This window comes from Grampus griseus (genome assembly GCF_964374135.1).
Source record: "Grampus griseus genome assembly, chromosome: 14".
Taxonomy (NCBI): Eukaryota; Metazoa; Chordata; class Mammalia; order Artiodactyla; family Delphinidae; genus Grampus; species Grampus griseus.
The window spans coordinates 29,879,824-29,901,468 of record NC_139008.1 but is presented as its reverse complement, the minus strand read 5'-3'; the positions used below and the strand labels follow the sequence as shown (position 1 = coordinate 29,901,468).

The following is a 21,645-nucleotide window of genomic DNA, read 5'->3' as shown; positions in this document are numbered from 1 at the left end:
AAATAGTGCTGCAATGAACACTGTGGTACATGACTCTTTTTGAATTATGGTTTTCTCAGGGAATATGCCCAGTAGTGGGATTGCTGGGTCGTATGGTAATTCTATTTGTAGTATTTTAAGGAACCTCCATACTGTTCTCCATAGTGGCTGTATCAATTTACATTCCCACCAACAGTGCAAGAGGGTTCCCTTTTCTCCACACCCTCTCCAGCATTTATTGCTTGTAGATTTTTTGGTGATGGCCATTCTGACTGGTGTGAGGTGATACCTCACTGTGGTTTTGATTTGCTTTTCTCTAGTGATTAGTGACGCTGAGCATCCTTTCACGTGTTTGTTGACCGTCTGTGTATCTTCTTTCCACCAGATTTTCAAATGGCTGATATTTGCTTGTCATCTCCGGCCAGCTCAAATGTCATCTCCTTAGTGGGGCCTTTCCTGACCACCTAAATAGCTCCCCAGTAATTCCCACTCATATCACCCCATTTTGTTTTTTCTATAGTATGTATCATCATCTGGTATATTTTCTTATTTGATTTTTTTGTTGGTCAATCTCCCCACTAGACTGTACACCTGGTGAGAGGAAGGACTCATCAATCCTGTTCTAAGCAACATCCCCAGTTTCTGGAATAGTGTCTGGTCTGGCACCTAGTAGATGCTCAATAAATAATGTGGAAGGAAGGAAGGAAGGAAGGAAGGAAGGAAGGAAGGAAGGGAGGGAGGGAGGGAGGGAGGGGAGGGAAGGAGGGAGGATGGATGGATACAGAGGCCAGCTGAGAATCCACTACCAGCAAATTTTGCCCATATCACAGCTCTGCCTGCATTGGATCCTCCCAGGAACCAGGACAATTCCTCTTTTCTCAAAGGGCTGCCCCAGGAGCCTCCCAGCCTGCCCTAGCCCTGGCTCTGGCCTCCTCCACGCACCTGGGGGAAGGTCTGTTCCAGCGTGATGATGTTGGTGAGACTGTTCTTAGCAGCCACCAGCCTGGAGCCAACGTGGAAACGATGCTCCTCCACCATCAAGGCAAATGTGCTCTCGGCTCCACCCTCAGAGTATCGTAGCTGGGCCAGAAGAAAAGCAAGTCAGATCTCCTCATCCAAGTCTCTGACGGAACACTGAGGAAGATGCTGGCTCCACACTAAGCAAGCTCGGCCTCCCAAAGCCCCGGGCCCGAAAGACGCACAGCTCCCTGGATGGGACAAACTCTGATGACACGAGGGTCCTGAAGCTCAGTTTAGACCACCAGGTGTGGCCATGACAACAATCTCCCTGTGCCCTTCATGCTGTTAACACTGACTTGTAGATAGCTACCAGCCTGGGGCGGGCAGGCAAGAATTCTAGTTGTATTACCATTGTGAACAGCAGGGGGCAGTCTACTGCAGAGGACAACACACAAGCATTGCATTAAACAGACCAGGGCCCCAATTCGGGCTCTAGCAGGTATGGGATGAATGACCTCTAGCTAGTTCCATAACCACCTTCACTTTCTTATCAGATAAATTGGGATAATGATCCCTACTTTATTAATGGGTTGATATGAAAACTATATGAAATAATGTGCTAACTTCCAGGCTGGCTGAATAGCAGAATCACTTAGGGCACCTGCCGAAAATATAGATTCTGGGCCCCCACCCAAGACCTATAAAAACAGAGCCTCTGGAAACTGGGTCAAGAACTGGTATTCTTAAGAGCTCTCCAGAAGCATCATTAATTTAGTGATGCCCCTGTCAAAAACGTTCAACCTGAATCATGTCTCACACAAACAATCTGACAAATTCAAATGGGGGATTTTTGCAAAACAACTGCCTGAACACTGCAAAATCATCAATGCAGGAGTTCTTTTGAAAACTTAACTATAGCGTATTTACAATATTGTGTTAGTTTCAGGTATACAGCTTCCGATTCTTTTCCATTATAGGTTATTACAAGATACTGAATACAGTTCCCTGTGCTACACAGTAAATCCTTGTTGTGCAATGCAGTTCTTCTTTAATGTGGTTAATGACAATGAAATGCTTAGGGGCAAGTATATCAATATCAGCAACTTACTTTGAAATGCATCAAAAATTAAGAAGGATGGAGAACTATGTGATAAAGTAGAGCAAAATATGAATGAAAAAACCTAGGTGATGGGTATGTGGGTGTTCACTATAAAATTGTTTTAATTTTTCAGTGTCTGAAAAGTGTAATAATAAAATGTAGGCAGTGGGAAGAGAACTTCTAGATCAGGGGTCAGTCTTTGGGCCAAATTTGGCCCACTGCCTCATTTTGTAAATAAAGTTTTATTGGAACACGACCATGCCCATTTATTTACATACTGTCTATCGCTGCTCTTTTGTTACAATGGTAGTAGTTGCGACAGAGAGGGTATCGGGTGTAAAGGCTAAAATGTTTATTATCTGGCCCTTTACAGTAAAAGTTTGCAGACCTCTGTTCTAGATTAAGAAACTAAAGAGATTTCGGATTAAGAAACTGAATTTCTAGATTAAGAAACTGAATACCCTGGATGATCCTGATCTGCATTCCGGATTTAAAACAAACAAAACAAAACCGCTCGAAAGAACATTATTGCAAAAGAATGCGACAACTGGGAAATTTTATGATGAACCATATATTCGATAATGGTATTATGTCACATGTTAAATTTCCTGAATTTTGTAATTCTGTTGTGTTACACAAGAAAATACCCTTGTTATAGGAAATACTCGCTGCAGTATTTAGGAGTAAAGAGATGCCTCCAGAAACAACTCAATATTAACTCACAATAATACAGAAAATACGTGTACGAATATACAAATGTATATAACATATGTAAGTATAAATAGAAAGATGTGGTAAGATATTAACACTTGGTGATATAAGATAAATACCAGGGATGTATGTACAGCAGGATGACTACAGTTAACCCTGTTGGACGGTATATTTGAAAGTGGTTAAGAGAAGAGAAAGGTACAAATGAACCAATTTACAAAACAGAAACAGATGCAGAAAACAAACTTATGATTACCAAGGAGGAAAGGGGGGGAGGGATAAATTGGGAGATTGGGATTGATATATACACATATATAAAATAGATAACTAATAAGGACCTACTGTAGAGCACAGGGAACTCTACTCAATGCTCCGTAATGACCTACATGGGAACAGAATCTAAAAAAGAGTGGATATATGTATAACTGATTCACTTTGCTGTACACCTGAAACTAACACAACATTGTAAATCAACTATATTCCAATAAAAATTAATTTAAAAAAAAAAGAGAGGAGATTCTAAGAGTTCTTATCACAAGGAAATAATTTTTTTTCCTTTTCTTTTTCTGTATCTCTATGAGATGATGGATGTTGACTAAACTTACTGTAGTTATTTCACAATAGATGTAAGTCAGATCAGTATGCTGTACATGTTAAAGTTATACAGAGCTGTATGTCAATTACATCTCAATAAAACTGGGGAAAAAACCGATTGGTAAATGTCCACTGTCCTACAATAACTTTTCTATAGGTTGGAAATTATTCAAAATAAAGATTAGGGGAAAACTAAGAGGTTCCCCAAATGATGGTGCAGTGAAATCTGGGGAGCACTGAGATTCTGTGTGATGTGTGGGTACAGGGCCTGGCACACAGTAGGTGCTCTATAAACAAAGGCAGCCTGGCCCAGGGCAGGGAGGGCTTTTAACAAAACTGGGTGGCTGGTGGGATAATGAAGTGACCAGCTGGTGATTGTAATCACTCACTCATTTACACATCCTGTCATTCATTCATTCATTCTTTCTTTCTTTCATTCATTCACTACACACACCTACTATGTACTGGGCCCTGTGCCAGGTGCTGGGCACACCCTCCAGGATCTCCTGATCTGGGGAAGAGGGGCAGACAGAAATAAACAATGGCAGCAGCACGGAGGGAGGGGGAATCATGGGTCTCATGGGTCCTCCTGTCTTCCCCCAGGACCTCCAGATGCTACACACAGGGCAGATGCATGAGTGCGGGAGATGCTGGGGGTTCCAGGTAAAAATGGGATTTGTGGACACAGGGCACGAAGACACGCAAAGACCCGTGGGAAGGCAGACGGGACACCTGGGAGGTGATGCTGGCTCAGCTCATCTGAGGCCGTGTCATCTGATCCAGCGACCGGGAGCGTGCCAGGCCGGGTGAGGCGGCACCAGGCACCAGGCGGGCAGAGCCTCCCCTGGCTCCTAAGGGTCTCGTGGGCCTGGCTGGGGGCCGCAGGGGCTATAGCCCAGGAATGTAAACCTGGGCCTGTTTGGGAAAGCTGGAGCCAGGGGTTTCCGAGCGTCGCCCACGGGGGCCTGTGCAGCCGGCAGACAGATGTGGATGTGTTAACACTCTCCACACCCGCCTAGGGCAGGGCACCTGGAACCAGTTAGGAGCTCGCGGGAGGCGGGGACACAGTTACCTTGGTTGAGGCTGAGGCTCTGCTGGGGCAGCAGCCTAGGAGGATGGGGAGGTGATGCCGGCCTGAGAGCCGCAGCTCTTTGCTGGAAAGAAAGAGGATGTGAGAGGCCTGGCTTGAGCGCACCCTGTCCACGGCCTCCAGGGCCGGGTCAGGACCAAGCCAACCTCCCCAGCAGAGGGGTGGAGACTCAGGAACCCAGCAGCAGAAGAGCCGATAAAGGGCTATTCACACGCCCCGAGGCCTGAGGGCCATGGGTTGTAATGGTCGGGGCTGCAGCCTGCCCCCAGGCGACCTGAGTTTGAATCCCAGCTTGGCCTCTGCCTGGTCCTGGGCAGGGACATTGGACAAGTCCCTCCGTTTCCCCTTCAGCACAGGGGCTGGGTGGTACCGGGAGGCACGTCTTCTGGAGGCCCACCGACGGGCCCCCTCGGGCTTGGCCAGTGGAGCCTCAGCAGAGTGGACGGTGGGATTTAAACCCGGGCTCCCTCCCAGCACCCCTTCCTTGCCTCTTCAGGCTGGGGTGCTCATGTCTCCCCACTGCTGCCAGCCCTGGGGGCTGTCCTGGCCCGGTGGTGCCTCTACACCAGGGTGTCTCACCCTCAGCGCAGCTGACACCTTGGGCCACACGATGCACTGTGGTGGGCTGACCTGTGCGTTACAGGGGCCTGGCAGCACCTCTGGCCCCCGCCCACTAGGAGCCAGTAGCATCCCATGCCGAGTCGTAACAACCAGACATTTCCCCAGACATTGCCAGACACTCCTGGGCGGGCACACTCGCCCCCAGGTGAGAACCACTGGCCACCTGACTTCATCTGACTGTAAGACCCCCGACCCCGGCACCCAGCAGGTCCCTGGATTGAAGAGCCGTAATAGTTACTAATATGTACTCGAGGCCTGGGATGCATTTAGTTTGTGAGACCAAGAACTCCTCATCCATGTCCTGCCCCCAGAGGTCAAAGATATTTTATCAGCTGTGTGACCTTGGGTAAGTCACTTGGCCTCTCTGAGCCTCCCTTGTCACACTTGTGCAGTGGGGCTGTAGGTCAGGAGTGCTCAGCTGTGGTCTCCCTCACTCATTCCTCTCCTCTCAGGGCCCCCAGAGTGTAGAGAACCCCTCACCTGAGCGCCCGGTTCTGGCCACGGATGTTGAAGACCAGGCAGGCTTGAGAATCACAGGTCAGCTGCAGGGAAGAACTCATCTCCTCCTCTGTCCAGAGCTCCCAGAACATGAGCTGAAGAGGGATGTGGGGGAAGGCTGTGAGGTGTGGGGAGGGTAGGGGCCTGAGGACCCTCACAGGCCAGGCCATGCTCCACAGCCCCAGCATGTCCCTGTCCCCCCCAGCCCGGCGTGGCAGACGCCTATCAGGCCTGGCCCCATCTAACAACCTCTTGGACGGTGAGGACCCTTGGGCAGGGCCTGGACTGGCTCCCTCACTGCAGCCCAGGTTGCCTACCGTGGGCCCCCAGTGCAGACCTGCGCCCCTGATGTCGGCAAAGAATGACCTCCCCACGGGTCTCCCATCACCCGGTCCTGAGGCCAGGAAAAGGGGATTCAGATGAAGTCAGGGTAGAAGGGAGCTCGGGCTGCTCCGTTGTGGGTTACAGTGACGCAGATCCTCTGCGTAAACAGTGACATCCTGGCCCTCCAGGACTCCTCCCACGGCAGAGTGCAGTGAGGGGCAGGGGGATTGCTGGATAGTCCAAAACAGGAGGTTGGAAAAGAGGCTTTGATGCGTGCGCTCTGTGACTCATGGGGGAGTGGGAGGGCCCAGCCAAGCAAGGTGAGTTCACACCACACGACAGTGGCTGGAACATGGCCCCATGCAGTGGGGCCACAGCACGTTTCGTTTCTCAGGGGTTGTTGGCGGGGAGCATCTCATGGAAGGGCCCCGTACCAAGCCTGAGTCCCTATCTTGATGTCTACTTGTTATGTGACCTTGGGCAGGTCACCTAGGCGCTCATGTGTGACCCAGAGATGATGATGATGATGATTAGTTACCACCATCATCATCACCACCAGAGCAGCAGAAGCTTCTAAAGCATCTGCTTCAGCCACACGCCGTCCCAGGTGCATTCCTGGTATTCCTCGCTCCATCCTCACAACCCCCACATTATCGACACAATTATTATCCCCATTTCACAGATGAGGAGATGGAGGGCACAGAGAGGTTAAGGAATTTGCCCAAGGCCACACAGCCAGCAAAAGGCAGAGCTGGGACTGACCTCCGGAGACGGCATTCCGTAACAACTGTGCCGCTCTGCCTCTCGCTGGGGTGTCAGGTGATGAGTCAATGCATATAAAACCCTTAGCATGGTGCCGAGCACGCAGTAGGTGCTCTACAAATGGAAGCTGAGCTTTGATTTTGCTTAAAAAGTGGAAGGGCGGAAAGGACACAGCATCAGGAACTGGAACACAGAGATGCAGGGGGCCAGTCCACACCAGCCCCACAGCTGGGAATACAGAGGTCACTCAGTAGACACTGGTTACAATTATTACTATTATTAATAAAGCCTTTACAAACTGTAAAGTGCTGGAGAGACACAAGGCAAGAGCATCCCGGTCAACTGTGCACACAGTGGTCCTCTGCTCCCGGGAACAGGATGGGAGTTGACAGAATTAGGAGGGAGCCTGCCCCCGCCCAGGCTGGCCACCCACTCCTCACCTGGCTGGCGAAGGGCAGGCCCAGCCTCCGGAGAGCGGGCGCCGTGTGGCTGACATTCACCACCAGCTCCAGAGGGCCGTTCACCGGCCAGGCCACCAGGGCTGCCACGTCCACGCTGATCCCGCCATCCCCACTTTGGAGGACCACATGGGCCTGGGTCTGGGTCTCTAAAGGCAGAGAATGGCAAAGGCTGCTAGAGACTGGGGTTCACCTCCCTTCCCAGTTTAGGGTCGCACCCTGAGGATACCAGTGGGATTGACCCTGGGCAAGTGTTTCACCTCTCTGAGTCCCAGTGACATCATCTGTCATGAGGCGTCCCCCAATCTAGGCCTGGCCAGTTCCTTCTCTCATTGGAGTCGCTGCTGACAGGACAACTCCTCCGAGGAGCCCCCCATGACTGCCCATCTAAAGTACCTCCCAGCGCTTCCTGCTCCCTCCCCTGCCAGAAGGTCAGCTCCATGATGGGAGGGCCTTTAGTCTGTTTCATTCCCTGCTATAACCCCAGCACTTAGCACAGCCCCAGCCAGACACATCATAGGTGTCCGGTACTTGTTGAGGGAATGAACAAACCAATGATGCATCTCTTCAGGGTCAATCAAATATCAAATCAATATCAAATAATACTGACCTGCAGCTTGCCTGGCCCAGGCTGGAGGGTCTCTGTCCCCTTCCACCCCACAGGGGCATCTCTTCCAGTCCCCTGCCTCCCGCTGGGCTGCCCCTCATCTTCGCAGCAGGTAAAAACTCTCCAGAAAAGGAGAGTCCAGGATCTGGCCCAGCCCCGTCACCTGCCACTTGGGCCTAGCAGGGTGGGTGGCCCTCTCTGGCAGACACAGACAAGCCTGGCAGCTCTGAGCCTCAGTCTCCTCACCTATAAAGTGGGCACAGCCCGCCCACCTCGAGGGACATTGCCAAGATCAACTGAGATTCCACATCTGCGAACACCTGTGCATGGGGCACATAGCAGGTCTCAGGAAGGGGTCATTTCCTTCCTTCATCAGGCAATGTTCAACCACGTGCACCTACTATGTGGGGGGGGGGGCATGAGGAACGAGGGGACACACAGTGAAGGGGACCAAGTCCTCTTGCCCGGGGAGGTTCCAGATTGTGGGAAGTCACCAAGAATGCTGATGCCAGGCAGAAAATGCCCCCCGAGGGACTGGGATGGCAGTGGGTGGGGGGTGAGATGTCACCCTGGCTGGAGGCCAGCACACCAGGCCTCCTGGCCCCGGGCAACTGGAGTGTGGAAATTATCCCTGGGACGACTGTCCCATTACTTTCCCCCCACACCCCCTACAAACCCTTCCTCAGAGCAGTCTGTGAGGTCAGCGCACACCGAGACAGTCGCCTGTCTGACCCAGACCCCGCTCACACCACAGGATGCTGAGAGCCGAGGATGGAAGAGTTTGAAACCAGAAGAAGATGACCCAAGGGACTCGGGGACACACAGGGATCCTGATCGCCACAATCTACACAGGGGTCAGAGGGTGGCTCTGGAGTCATACCACCTGGATTCATCATTAACCAGCTGTGTAGCCCGGAACAAGTGACTCAACCTCTCTGTACTTCTGTTCCTCCCTTGCAGAATGGGGATGGTGTTACTAACCCCTCTCTCATATGTTCACACATTCACTCAACAGATGATTAATTGAACACCTACTACCTGTCACTCTGCAAACAAACATCATCCCCGTCCTCGTGGAGTGTACATTCTAGTGTGGGGTGAGTGGAAGACAGGCAATGAGAAATAAAGATATTTAAAAAGTAAGTTACACGGTATGTTAGAATGACAAAGCCAGGGAGAGGGATGGGGAGAGCTGGAGAGAGGTGGGGGTGCAAATAAATAGGGGGAGCAGGCAAGGCTTCACTGAGGAGACGACATTTGAGAAATACCCAAAGGAGGTGAGAGAGTGACTGTGGGGAAGAGCATTCCGGGCAGAGGGAACAGCCTGTACAAAGGTCCTGAGGCAGGAGCAAGCCTCATGCGCTGGAGGCATATCAAGGAGTGGACTGAGCAGGGGCCAGGAGAGAGGTCAGAGGTTAGGGTGTGGCTCCTGAGGGCCCGAAGGCCCCACTGGGGGCTTCAACTTTCCCTTGGTGTGCATGGGATGGCTGAGCAGATTCCCTCAGCTCCTGTGTACTGAGGACTTGCCTGGTATGTACGCAGTAAGCATTCAATCAATGGTGGCTCTTATCACTGTCATCTTCCCTTCCTCCTCCAATATGGGTTAAACTGTTTCCCCCTAAAAATTATGTTGAAGTCCTCAGTCCCTGACCTGTGAATGCAGCCTTATTGGGAAATAGGGTCTCTGAAGGGGTAACCAAGCCAAGATGAGGCGCTAGATTAGGATGGGCCCTCGTCCGATGACTGGCATCCTCATAAAAAGAAGAGAAGAGGCAGAGACACAGGGGCAGAGATCACAGTGATGCGGCCACAAGCCCAGGAACCCCTGGGGCCACCAGGAGCTAGAAGAGGCAAGGAAGGATTTTCCCCTGAAGACTTTGGAAGGAGCATGGCCCTGACAACACCTGATTTCTGACTTCCGGCCTCCAGAACGGCGGGAGAATAAACTTCTGTTGTTTTAAGGCACCCAGTTTATGGTACGTTGCTTTGGCGGCCCTGGGAAGTGAATAGACGCTCCCTTAGGAGTGAGGCTCCAAGGCCAAGGGTGTCCTGGTTAGTCCTGGAGCTCAGGGTCAACTGGGCCTTAGGCTGGCGGGCAGTCCCCACATGGGGGAAGCCAGCTCTCATCCATGGGCAGTGCCTGGCGGCCTTACCGCGAGTCTGCAGCTCGGCGCTGATGCGGGCCTCTGCTGGGAACCCCGCCTGCCATAGGGCCTGGCTGTCGTGCTCACTCCAGCCAGAAAGCTCCAGGCGCCCATCGCGGTGATGGCAGCTCACGGAGTAGTTCAGAGACGTGGCCCCTGCCGAGACGCGTCCCGAATTCTCAAAGCCAGAGTCACTGTCGTGAACGTCCACGGAGACCTGGAATGACACCCAGGAGATGCTGGACCACCCTGCACAGAGAGCGTCAGCCCAGCCCAGCGGGCACCAGCTCCCACAAACCCTGGGGTTTTGTACCACCCATGCCGCTGGGATGGGAAGAACCGGGACCCCTTCAAGGAAGCAGGTTGGAGGTTACACGTGGCCAACTACACGTGTGCTGTTTTGCTGGTGGCGAGGGGCTCTGCCTGCTGAGGAGTGACTGCTACCAGGTACAGGGTTCCCATCTGGGGCGATGAAAACGTTCTGAATTAGAGAGTAGTCACACAAATTTATGAACGTACTAAGTGCCCCTAAATTGTACACTTTAAAATAGTTCAAATGGTCAATACATATTTTGCCACAATAAAAAAGTTAACAATAAAATTTTTTCAAATTTTTTCAAAAAGTTAAAAATACACACCTTGGCCCTCAAAGGCCTTTGAGTTCGCAACCTCCCCACCCTATGTACGTAAGTTAATCACTGGAGCCACGACAGCACGGCAGCCATCACTGGCCGAACACGCAGTGCGTGGCAACAGGTGGCGAGGCCCCTCCCTGCTTTATGTCACCCACTCTATAAAGTGGGAAGTGTCACTCCATCATTCAACGATGCTGACTGAGCACCTACTACATGCTGGGCCCTGTTAAACCTAGGGATGCTGTCATGCACACGACAGACAGAAATGTCTGACCCCGTGGAGCTTAAACACCAGCAGTGGGAGACAGACCAGGACAAGGTCAAAGGCGTCACGTGTCAAACAATGGGAAGATGATGGAAAAGAGAAAGCTGGGAAGAGGCTAGGAAGGGTGTGAAATAAGAAGAAAGATGTAGATATAGATGTCTCTGCCCCCGGTTCCTGCTAATGTTTGGTCTTTGACCCCAGTCCGACACAGAGCCCCTGTACCCTTGTAAATTCTTGAGTGATGGGGGTGACAGAAGCATCTGACGTGGAGCTCCTAAGTCCCTTAGAATTTCCTGGATGATAGGAGAGTCTTTTGTGCTAATGAGGTGACTCTTGGGGGGCTCCTGGGTGGAGGCTGGTCAATCCAGGTTGACTTCAAGGGTTTGACTGCACGACTGGAAGGATGGACGAGGTGCCATTTGCCGAGATGGGGAGACGGGGAGGGGCAGGTCGGGGGTGTTGGCCTGTCTGGTTTGGAACAGTCAGGTCGGAGGTGCCTGCCAGGCATCCGAGTGGAGATCCAGCAGGCAGGTGGGCCTACGGGTCTGGGGTTCAGTGGAGGGAGAAATGGGGGACATGGCAGTGCAGAGACGGCACTGGTGTGAGACTGGATGAGCGCATGAAGGGAGTGTGTGTGGAAAACGGGGAAAAAGAGGGCTGAGGACAAGCGCCAGGTCTGCTGGGAGTGCGAGGAGCTCTGGAGGAGGAGAGTGTGTAACAGCCCCGGGGCACATGGCTGGGCAAGAAAAATGAGTATTAGCACCCCCAATTTCCAGATGAGGAGACTGAGGCTCAGAGGGAGGTCCGAACCTTGTTCTACCATCCCCTTGTCTCCGAGGTATTTCCAGAAAGGTTTGTTGAATGAATGAATGAATGAATGATTTCCACTATCACTGGTACTTGCTCAGGCTGACCTGCAGGCCCAGCTTGTCCTCCACCCACAGCGTCTGCAGTGTGGGGATGTTGTGCTGGAACGTGCAGTCTAGGGAGATGTGCTCCGGCCACCTAGTGAAGGTCAGCTCCTCAGACACCTGTCAGGGTGGATGACCGTGGGACTGGGGCCATTGGGCTGGGCCATCCCCACAGCCCCCAGCCCTCCAAGGCCCCGTCAGCAGAGCCCCCACCTGTCTGCCATCCACTCCAACCTGCAGGGTGTGTCTGTAGCTGGGCCCGAGCCTCTCGGTGGTCAGGTCCAGCAGGACGTGGGCTGGGAGGGCCAAGGGCTGAAGCAGGTTGTGTGTGAGCAGCAAGTTCACCTCCTGCTGGGTCTACAATAGAGCAAGAGAAACCAAGACTCGTGTGAGATATCATGAAGAGATATTTGTACACCCGTGTTCATAGCAGCACTCGTAACAATAGCCAAAGGGTGGAAGCAACCCAAGTGTCCACTGATGAATAAATGGCTCAACAAAATCTGGTCCATCCACCCAATGCAATGAATGCTATTCAGCCTTAAAAAGGAAGGAAATCAACAGAGCTCGGGGGAGGGGAAAATGAGGAGTTATTGTTTAGTGGGTATAGAGTTTCAGTTTTGCTAGATGAAAAGAGTTCTGGAGATGGATGGTGGTGATGTTTGCACAAAAATATGAACATACTTAATACCGCTGAACTGTGTACTAAAAAGCGGTTAAGATGGTAAATTCTGTTATGCATATTACACCACAATAAAAACAGTTTTAAAATAAAATAAAAACACGTGTGTGATTAATTAATACAATAATATACAATAAGAAACTGGACACTGTCCAAGTGCTAATGGATAGGATAGATAGATGAATTGTGATAGAGGCACGCCATGGAATACTATACAGCAGTGAAAAAGGATAATCAACACAGAGTGGGGGAATCTCACGAACATAACGTCGAACAAAACAAGGCAGATGCAAAAGGGAGCACGCTGTGTGCTTCCATGAACGTGACATTAAAGAAGTCGTGTGAACGGTGGGTCCTGGGGAGTTAGGAAGGGGAGAGGACAGCTGAGGGACTTCTCCTTGGAAGCCTCATTCCTCTACTCATGGACCTTGACGCTCTCATATGCCAGGGTCCTCTTTGGAGCTCAGTGGGTATCGAAATGCTTCTCCTCGGGCCTCGGGGGCACATGGCCTCAGCACCCCTTCCCAGGCCACCCTGGGTACCCCACCCATCCACACCCTCACCTCGGTAGTATTGAGAATGAGCAGCCCCCGTAGTGTGTTGGCATCCACGGTGACCAGCACCTGGGCGTCCACAGCCATGGAGCTCACCATGATGTAGCCGGAGCCATCCACTCGACCCGGGACCCCCAGGGCCTGGAGGGGTTTAAGGAGATGGAAGCAGGGCTTCTTAACTAGGGTGGGGTCCCAAGTGGGCATCAGGGGTCCTATAATCCCCCTTGAACTGACCACAAAATGGGGCATGTGCCCATGAAAGTCTCTACAGGAGAGGGTTTGTGACTTTGATCAGGTTCCCAGAGTGCCCAAGGTCCCCACATCGGTAGCCCTGCACTGTTCAATGAGCTTCCCCCACCCCCTTCCACCTCCCCAAACTACGAGGATCGCATCTTTATACCCAAGAGAACCACATCCTGTGAAACCGACTGGCCAAGAGTCTTCCAACCACTGGCAGCTGTGAACGTGCATCTCCCCACCTCTCCTCCCCGATCCCCTCCGCCTTCCCAGGCGCACAGAACTCAAACACCTGCTCCCAAAAGGCAGACGGGAGCCTGTCCAGGAAGCAGCCTGCAAGGCTGGCCCATGTGGGCATCTCTCTCTGCTGCTCCCGCAAGCACATCCCAGAGCACATCGGTAGTGTGGTTTCATCTAATCCTGAGAGTGGAGGAGGCCTTTGCACCCCGTTTATGATGATGAAACTGAAGCCCAGGGAGGAACAGTGATTTGTTCAAGGTCACCAGAGACGGGGCAGAATTGCCATTCAGAGTCTGGCGCTTCCTGGCCTCAAAGGCGGCCTTCCCAGCACCCAGGTCGGCTGCCCAACTCTCCACCTGTCTGACACAGCATTTGACTCTGGTAACCCTTCCCTCCTCTTGGAGTCCTTTCCTCCCCAGCCTTCTCCCTTGGGGTTTCTCCTCCTCTTGGCCTGTTCTTCTTGGTACCCTTGGCCACTTCCTTCTCATCCCTCCAGCTGTGCAGCCTAAGCGCTTAGTCTCCACCCACCCCACAGCCATGTCAGCCAGTCTGTGGCTTTAAATGTGACCACTTAGAGGTGGAGCCCTCCAGTCCAGACCACAGCCGACCTCCCGACTCGAGAGCTGCCCCCAACATCTCCACTTGAGCGTTTAAGAGCCCTGTCAAATTTAACACATCCAAAATAGGCCTGGAGTTGGTGACACCACTTCCCCAACCCTCCTCCTCCATCCACCATTCTCCCCACTCGGAGAACAGCAGCCCCAAACCTCTCATCATGTACGACAAAAGCACAGTCGCCATCCGCTCCCCTCTTTTTCTCACACCCACATGCAACTTCTATCCAGTCCTCTGTGATGGATCCCGAATCCAAGTGTGCTCCCACCCCATGGGCTTTTTATAAAACAGGAGTCAGCAAACAAATGGCCCACAGGCCACATCCAGCCCACTGCCTGTTGTAAATAAAGCTTTATTGGAACACAGACACGCCCACATAGTGCATATCGTCTATGGCGCTTTGTACTACAAGAGCAGCACCGAGCAGTTACAACAGCGGCTGAACGGCCTGCAAAGCCAAAGATATTTACTAGATGAACTTTTATAGAGATGGGTTGCTGACCCCAGTCCTAGAGAATACCCTTCCCTCTCCAGCCCTGCCTCAGGGCCTTTGCACTGGCCATACTTAGAATACCCTTTCCCCAGACACAAAACAATGCTACTCCCTCCTCTCCTTCAAGTCTGTGCTCAAACGTCATCCTGTCTTTGGGGCCAATCTTGACCGACTATAAAATTGCAACATGTGCCCTGTTTTTTACGCCCCCCTTTCCCACTTTCTCTCTCCCCTTAGCCCTCACCACTGTGTGATACACTCCACAGTTCAGTGATGTATTCTGGGGGTTGCCAGTCTGCCCCAGGCAGGCATTCATATCTGCTTTGTTTATGGGCGTATGTCCAGGGCACAGAGGAGCTCCTCAATAAGTATCTGAGGAGTCCATCCCTCCAGGGTTCACCCAATCTCTCTGGTTTGGGCAGTGGTCAAAAAGGAGGCCCCTGTCCTGTCCCCTGGAGACTCTGGTGCCCACCCCTCCTGCTCACCCCTGGCACACCTACCTGCAGGGCCTCACAGGAGCTCTCGGACAGCACCCGCCACTGCAGCCAGGGGTCTAGCTGCAGCTCGCCGCTGCCCCAAAGCTCGCAGGCCCCCGTGTGCAGCTCCAGGCCCAGCTGGTGTCCGGCCTCCCACCCAAGCTGGACGGTCAGCGAGGTCTCTGGGGGAATGGAGTGCAGCGAAAGCAGCGTGTGCCTCATCTTCGCTCGAAGTGTGGCCTCGGATGGGTGCAGGGCCACCGCCAAGGTCAGGGAGGCAGTCTGGCCGGCCGCTGCGAGGACCCCTGAAGCTTCTGCTTCCCTACCTGAGGCCTGCAGGGAGCCACTGAGCTGTACCCCTGCTGGGAGGCCCAAGCCCTGCAGGACCATAGAGAGCGGGGTCGGAAGGTGGTTCCACATCAGGAGTGACCCTGATTCTCCATCTTCTACCCTCATACCCACAGCCCTGCCTACCAGCTTGTGCCCCTCCCCCGTTACGGTAACAACACACTGCAGCAGCAATCGTCATACACGACAATTGTCCATCGTAGAACACTTGGTACGTGCACAGCCTCATGCTAGGTAACTCACAAGAATGTCCTCTTTTCACGCTATTTGATGGCTCTGAAATGGGCAGGTAATATCCCCATATTACAGATGGGAAAACTGCAGCTCAAAGAGGCGAAGTGATTGTCCAGGGTCATATAGCTAGTAAGCAGCAGAGCCAAGGTTTGAACCTGATCTGTCTTCAGTCTAAGCTTCAGACTGGGGCTGGTTCAATTTAAATTAAAAGAAAGTAAAAGAAAGAATTCAGGTTCTTCTGTAGCACTAGTGAGCCCATTTTAAGCTACACATGGCTGGCAGCTCCTGTCCTGGATATCAAATAATGAAACATTTCCATCATCATAGAAAGTTCTAGTGGGCAGACCTGCTTTATCCCGTGATGCACTACTCTCTCATGGCCCAATCCTGTGTTGACCTGATTAACACTGACAGAGCATCTGTGGGCACCCAGCCCTATGCTCAGGGATGCCGAGTGGACCAGACCCTGTCCCAGTGCCCAGGAAGCTCCGTCAGGAGACAGGGGAGTGACCTGTCCCACTCGGACGAGGGCACCAGTCCTCTCTGCTGACCCAGACTCCAGCGTCAGGGATTCCCCTCCCCCAAACATCACAGGACAATTCTCAGACCATCTCTCAGCTCAGATAAAACGCAGCCTGTGGTTTTTAACAGGTTATGAAACCAAGATGTGACTGTTCCCCACTGTCAGCTGAGGACAGCTTCCGTCATTCCCTTCCTGCCCTCAGAATTTTACTAAGAAGACAGACTTTTATAAGAGTTTATATTCAGAATTTATATTCTGAATCTGTGGTCCTTTAGTTTCACAGCGCGCCTCTCATCTCTCCCAGCCTCGATTTCCTCATCTGCCGAATGGGAATGTGGGATTAGTGATAAGAGGAACCAAGTATCCGACAGGGTTTTTGGGAGATAGTAGCTGGGGTCTTGGGAAGCCCCTGGAGGGGAGTGCCAGCCAGGCTCAGGCCTCACGCTGACAGGGGCTCTGGAAGCTGCCTCTCCAGCCACTTTGCTGGCCCGCCATACGCACCTCCAGCAGCAGGCAGCCCGGCTCAGTGGTCAGTGTCCATGTGCTGTGGTTCTCAGCTTGCTGCTCCAGCACACCCCGCAGCTGGCACGGCCCCATCCGGAGGGCCAGGGAGCCGCGGCTGGTGCGGGGGCCGGGCCGGGCAGTCAGGCTGATGGCGCTCCCGGGTGGCAGGCCCAGGCGGCCCAGAAGGGGCAGGGAGTGGGTCAGGTGCCCCAGGGCAGAAGGCTGGGCCCCGCAGGTACGGGCCAGCTGCAGGTGGGCGTCTCCGTGGTCACTGCGGAGGCCTGCGGCCAGGTCGAATTCACAGGGTCCCCAGCTCAGGCGGCCCTCGGAGTGCAGGGCCTGTGGGATTCCAGTTGCCTGGAATATGGGGAAAGTGGTCAGGTTTAGGGGCAGCTCCAGAAGCCAAGGTGGGGGAGCTGGAGACGGGCCTGGGTGCGAAGAGGGCAGCGGTGGACCCACAGCCTGAACTCTACCAGCACCTCCCTCTGCAAGGTGACTGATACCAAGGGTATCCCATGGAGAGGTTCGGGCTCAAGTTCTGGCTCCACCACTAACCCAGTTGTTCCAACCTGCAACCTCAGCTTACCCATCTCTAAAATGGGAGTTGATTTATAGCAACATAAGTTGCTGGGAGATGTAAGAAAGTTAATACTTGTGAGCCCAGAGCCAGGCACCCAGAAAGCACCGGCTATTGGAAATACATCACTAACATCAATGTTCACTGGCTGGAGGGTAGACACCTTAAGCAACTCGCTCCCCTGGGGCCCACGACGCACTCCACATGGGGGCAGGGACCCAAGATGGGAATGAAAGGAGGGGTACAAGCAGCCCCTTCCTCCCAGGGCTGAGGACCGAAGGGGCCTCAGAGGGCACTCAGCGCACGTGCCTAACGAACACCAGCTGCTGCTTCGTACGATTCTCATTCTCACTCCCAGAGTCTCAACCCCAGGAACGGGGCAAGTGAGATGTGAGAACAGAATCAACTTGAGCCCCAGAAAGGAAGCGAACCGGTGTCTCAGGAAGGCCCTTTGCAAAAGGGGAGAAAATTCAGTTCTGGTCCCATCTTTGGCTCAAAGCTTTGTAGTCAACGAGTCCCCCAATTCAAGTGACAACGGCAAAAAAAGACTGAAGTTTCTCATGCTGAGTGCAGAGCTGGGCATACAGCAGGCGGTTAATAACTTGTGGAGGGAGGTGGGAACCTACATTGACCGGTGGGGTGGGGGCTTACCTCCAGCAGGGGGCAGTGATTCACCAGGGCCAGGGTCCAGTTGTGCATGGCGTTGGCCTCTGTCCTGACGTCCCCATGAGCAGTCAGGGTGCATGGGCCCAGGGCCACCTCCAGCTGGGCCCTGGGGGGTTCGTCTCCCCCAACGGACACTCGGATGTGGTTGTCGGGGGGCACCCCCAGCGCTTGAAGTGGAGGCCATGTGTGCTGGAGGCTGGTGTCCAGGCAGGCATGGCGGCCGCCGGCTGTGTGGACGTGGGCCCGGGCGAAAGTGTCCCCAGAAGATACCTGAGCCGCCAGGCTGGCCCCAAAGGCGTGGACCAGGAAGGAGCCATTCAAGGTAAGCACAGCTGGATTCTGCCACCAAGAAAGGCAAGGTGAGCCCGAGCGGGTGTCCCTACAACACCCCACCAAGTGTGTCCACCGCCTGCCTGTCCACAGGTGGTCAAGGGAGCCCCCATGCCCCAGGGGCACCCACCACCACCTCTTAACAGGTGATGCTCATGTGAAGCACTTCTCTCTGAAGAGCTGAAACCGGCCTCCCAGGGAGTCAAGAAATTCGACCGTTCAGAGCACTTTAGGGCCCCTGATGCCCGCTCCCCCGCTCCCCATGAGGCCTCTGGGTCCTCCCTCCCGTTTCCTCCTCTCTTTTCCATAATGGAACCTCGGGCCTCTCAACCTCTCTGGTCTGGACACGTCCCGCTTAACGCCTCGAATGGAAGTCACTGCATCTCTAAGTAGTGTACCTGGGGGTCCTGGAGTGTCTGCACGCCCGTGACAGAACCAGGAGCTGCTCTCAGCCCTTTCCTGTCACCCAGTGCTCATCTGTCCACCTGGGGTGGGGACGGCACCACTGACGACAGGGTGAATGCACGTATCACCCCCACCACAGCTAAATGGAGGCCACAGAGGAGCCACGGAGCTCGGGGTGGCCGCCCACGGGGCACAGCCCACGGATTCTCCCGCCTGGACGTTGCTGACCTGCTCTAGGACTAAGGAATGCCCAATTTCCAGCCCTTTCCTGGAATTCCAGACCACGGCTCTCGGAGGGAAGGGCCGTCCATTCATGGCTCTTGTCCTAACCTTCCCGCTCAGTTAGTCTTTTCCGAAGTCACCCTCGCGCCCAGCCCTGAGTCTTTCTCGCAGGTGTAGCTGCTAACTCCACGTGCCCCCTCGGTCTTAGGTTTCCTCTGGGGGGAGGCAGCCCATCTGTCTAGCTCATTAAGACCCTTTCAATCCTCATCCTCAATTCTCTTGGCTAACCCTCCTACCATTCGGGCCACTGTGTGACCTTGGGAAGGTGACTTCACCTCCCTGAGCCTCAGTTTCCACATCTGTAAAATGAGATCATGATTCCCTGGTAGCTGAAACCACGCCAAAAGAGAGGATACCAAATTGAGATGGGACCTGACATGCGCTGGCCCATTTCATGCTCGACAGTGCAAGGTAGGTGTTGCCACCTGCAGTTCACTGATGACGAGGCTGAGGCTCACACCAGCTCCCAGGACCCCCAGGCAGGGCCCCAGGCCAGACACCTTGCAGCATCCGCTCAGCACCTCCAGGCTCATGTCTGCCTGGCCCCAGAGCAGATCCTAAAGATCAGAAAAACCTCTGTCCTCCTCCTCCAGGCCGTCCTCAGGGCTGTGCTCACGGGCTGGCCCCCCAGAGCCAACTGCACTGAGAGCTCAGCTGAGCCAGGCCTACCACAAGCTGCCCACCCAGCTGCCCACAGGGCAGCACTGACAAGGTCTGCAGGCAACCCCAGTGGTCGCCCCACGTCCAGTTCACCCACAGCTCTTGGCCCAGGAGCCACAGGACCCCGCTGGAGATCAGGGAGTCCAGGCCTTGTGCTCAGGTCTCCCAGCCATGCCTTGCCTTCGAAGGAGAGGACCTACTATCCACCTGCACCCTGGCCCGGGAGAGCTCGGAGCTACTTAAGCTGTGCTGTGCCCCAGCCTGGGCAGCATGCGTGCCTGTGAGCCCCACGGTCTGTCTCCCTCCAAAGACCCAGATATGCCTGTCACCAGCCCAGCTCACAGCGGCAGAGGCTGGCTTGAAACACTTGGATTCTGGGTCACTGTCTAAGTGTGCTTACAGAAGGGACCACCCATCTGCTGTCAGGTTGGGCTGGGTCCCCTCAGGGCTGGGAGCCCAGATGCATGTTACTGGGGACGTGAAGGGCTTGGAGGAGGGGACCATGTGGGTCGGCCTGGCAGTGGCCACAGGCCCCAAGCCATCCAGCAGGCAGCCCCTGGTGCTCAGCCTGTGACCCCCCCCCCAGAGGCAGACCACCATCTCCCACCCTGCCCTGCCTGTGACAGAGACCCTTGTACCTCGTGAGGCCACCCAGTGACGTCCCCCCAGCAGAGCCCTGACATCTGGGCAGGCGAAGCGTCTCCACTGCAGTTGACCTAGGGAGACAAGCAGGGTGGGTAGGGGGCATGTGTAGGCATGAGGTGTCTCTCCCCGATCTTAACCCTGGACAGAGTACTGAGATATAGCTTAGCTTGACCCCATCTCCCTTTGTGAAGGCCTCCCTGGGAAGATAACCCCCAAAGAGAGGTTTGTGCAGACCTAAGTGCTAACCCACAGAATCGTCAAAAACAGAAGTAACCAGAAAAAAACAGAAGTAACCTGAGTGCCAGGTTCTAACTGGTTCCTCATCTGATCCTCAAGGTAAACGTGGGAGGCAGGGATTATTAACAGTCCCATTTTGCAGATGAGAACACTGAGGCACAGAAAGAGTAAGCAGCTGGACTAAAATTGCACAATTGGTAAGTGATGAAGCAGGCTGGATTCGGGCCGCATGGCTGGCTCGCTCACCCTGACACTCGGACACATTGGATGGTTTAGCCACACCTGTGCCAGGCCCAGAGGTGGTTTCCTGCCTTTTGTTCTTGAGAACAATGCAAAAGACAGCTGTGTGTGTGTTTCCTTGTCTAGTGCTCCGGGTTTCTCCAGGGGAGGTAACCAGGAACACGAGCTGAAGGGTGAGAGTCTCAGCAGTTTTCATTTTACTAGATAGACCCAGAGCGCCTCTGAGGGAGCTGCCTCAAATACACTTCCATTTATGAGGGCAGGGGAGGGAGCGTTGACAGAGGGACAGGAGGACAAGTGGACAGAAGACAGAGAAGAAGAGTAGAAGGCAGGGTGGGGAGGAAGGAAGGGAGGGTGGATGGATGGGAGGAGAGGGTGGGAGGAAAGGAGAAAGGATGGATGGGAAAGGAGGATGGGAAATTTGGTGAGAGGCTGGGAGGGAAGGTGGGAGGGGCTGGGACGGTGAGAGGGGCAAGCTGGTGGGAGGGGCTACGGAGGTGGGAGGGGCAAGCTGGTGGGAGCTGGGAAGGTGACTAGAGAAGTTGCATAGGCAGTGGGCCCCGCCCAAATGGGGACTTTGGGTCATTTACCTGCAAACTTGAGAGGCCGTGGTGCAGCCCCAGGGCCAGCCCCCAGCGGCCGCCGGCTCCCCTCCTCTCCAGGGCTACACGAAGCTGATCGCCATCCACGTTCACCACCAGCGCGACCGCCAGACTGGGTCCCACGCTCTGCGAGAAGCAAAGCTGTGGGTGTCTCTCAGGCCCACTGCCCCCACGGGGCCCGGGCCCAGCCCCCTCACCCACCTGCAAGTGCCCGCGGCCGTCCACGGAGAAGGGGAGGCCCCAGCGCCTGAGGCCGGGCACCGTGTGGCCAAGGCTGGCACGGAGCCGGCTGCCCAGGGCGCTGGTGACCAGGCCCTCCAGGCCAAGGGCAGCATGCAGCTGCCGCTCTGCACTACGCAGCATCACATGCACTGAGAGGTTGGAAGCCACGTGGCTGTGCAGTAGGAGCATCTCTGCCTGGGAGGGGAGTCCTGGGG

General features: G+C 54.1%; 1 protein-coding gene across 1 annotated transcript in view; it reads right to left on the bottom strand.

The window, feature by feature from the left end:
* Positions 1-21,645, bottom strand: part of LOC309832696 (uncharacterized protein) — a gene marked incomplete at its 5' end in the record, with an annotated part of 144,772 nt that overhangs the window by 22,843 nt on the left and 100,284 nt on the right. The window contains 15 exons of the mRNA XM_082670680.1: positions 922-1,059; positions 4,416-4,497; positions 5,535-5,647; positions 7,079-7,245; positions 9,857-10,064; positions 11,662-11,778; positions 11,872-12,015; positions 12,904-13,035; positions 14,980-15,333; positions 16,562-16,921; positions 17,793-18,146; positions 18,905-18,979; positions 19,250-19,363; positions 20,123-20,200; positions 21,410-21,639. Of these exons, the coding sequence (XP_082526806.1) occupies positions 922-1,059; positions 4,416-4,497; positions 5,535-5,647; positions 7,079-7,245; positions 9,857-10,064; positions 11,662-11,778; positions 11,872-12,015; positions 12,904-13,035; positions 14,980-15,333; positions 16,562-16,921; positions 17,793-18,146; positions 18,905-18,979; positions 19,250-19,363; positions 20,123-20,200; positions 21,410-21,639 (2,666 nt within the window). The remainder of the gene's footprint in view (positions 1-921; positions 1,060-4,415; positions 4,498-5,534; positions 5,648-7,078; positions 7,246-9,856; positions 10,065-11,661; positions 11,779-11,871; positions 12,016-12,903; positions 13,036-14,979; positions 15,334-16,561; positions 16,922-17,792; positions 18,147-18,904; positions 18,980-19,249; positions 19,364-20,122; positions 20,201-21,409; positions 21,640-21,645) is intronic.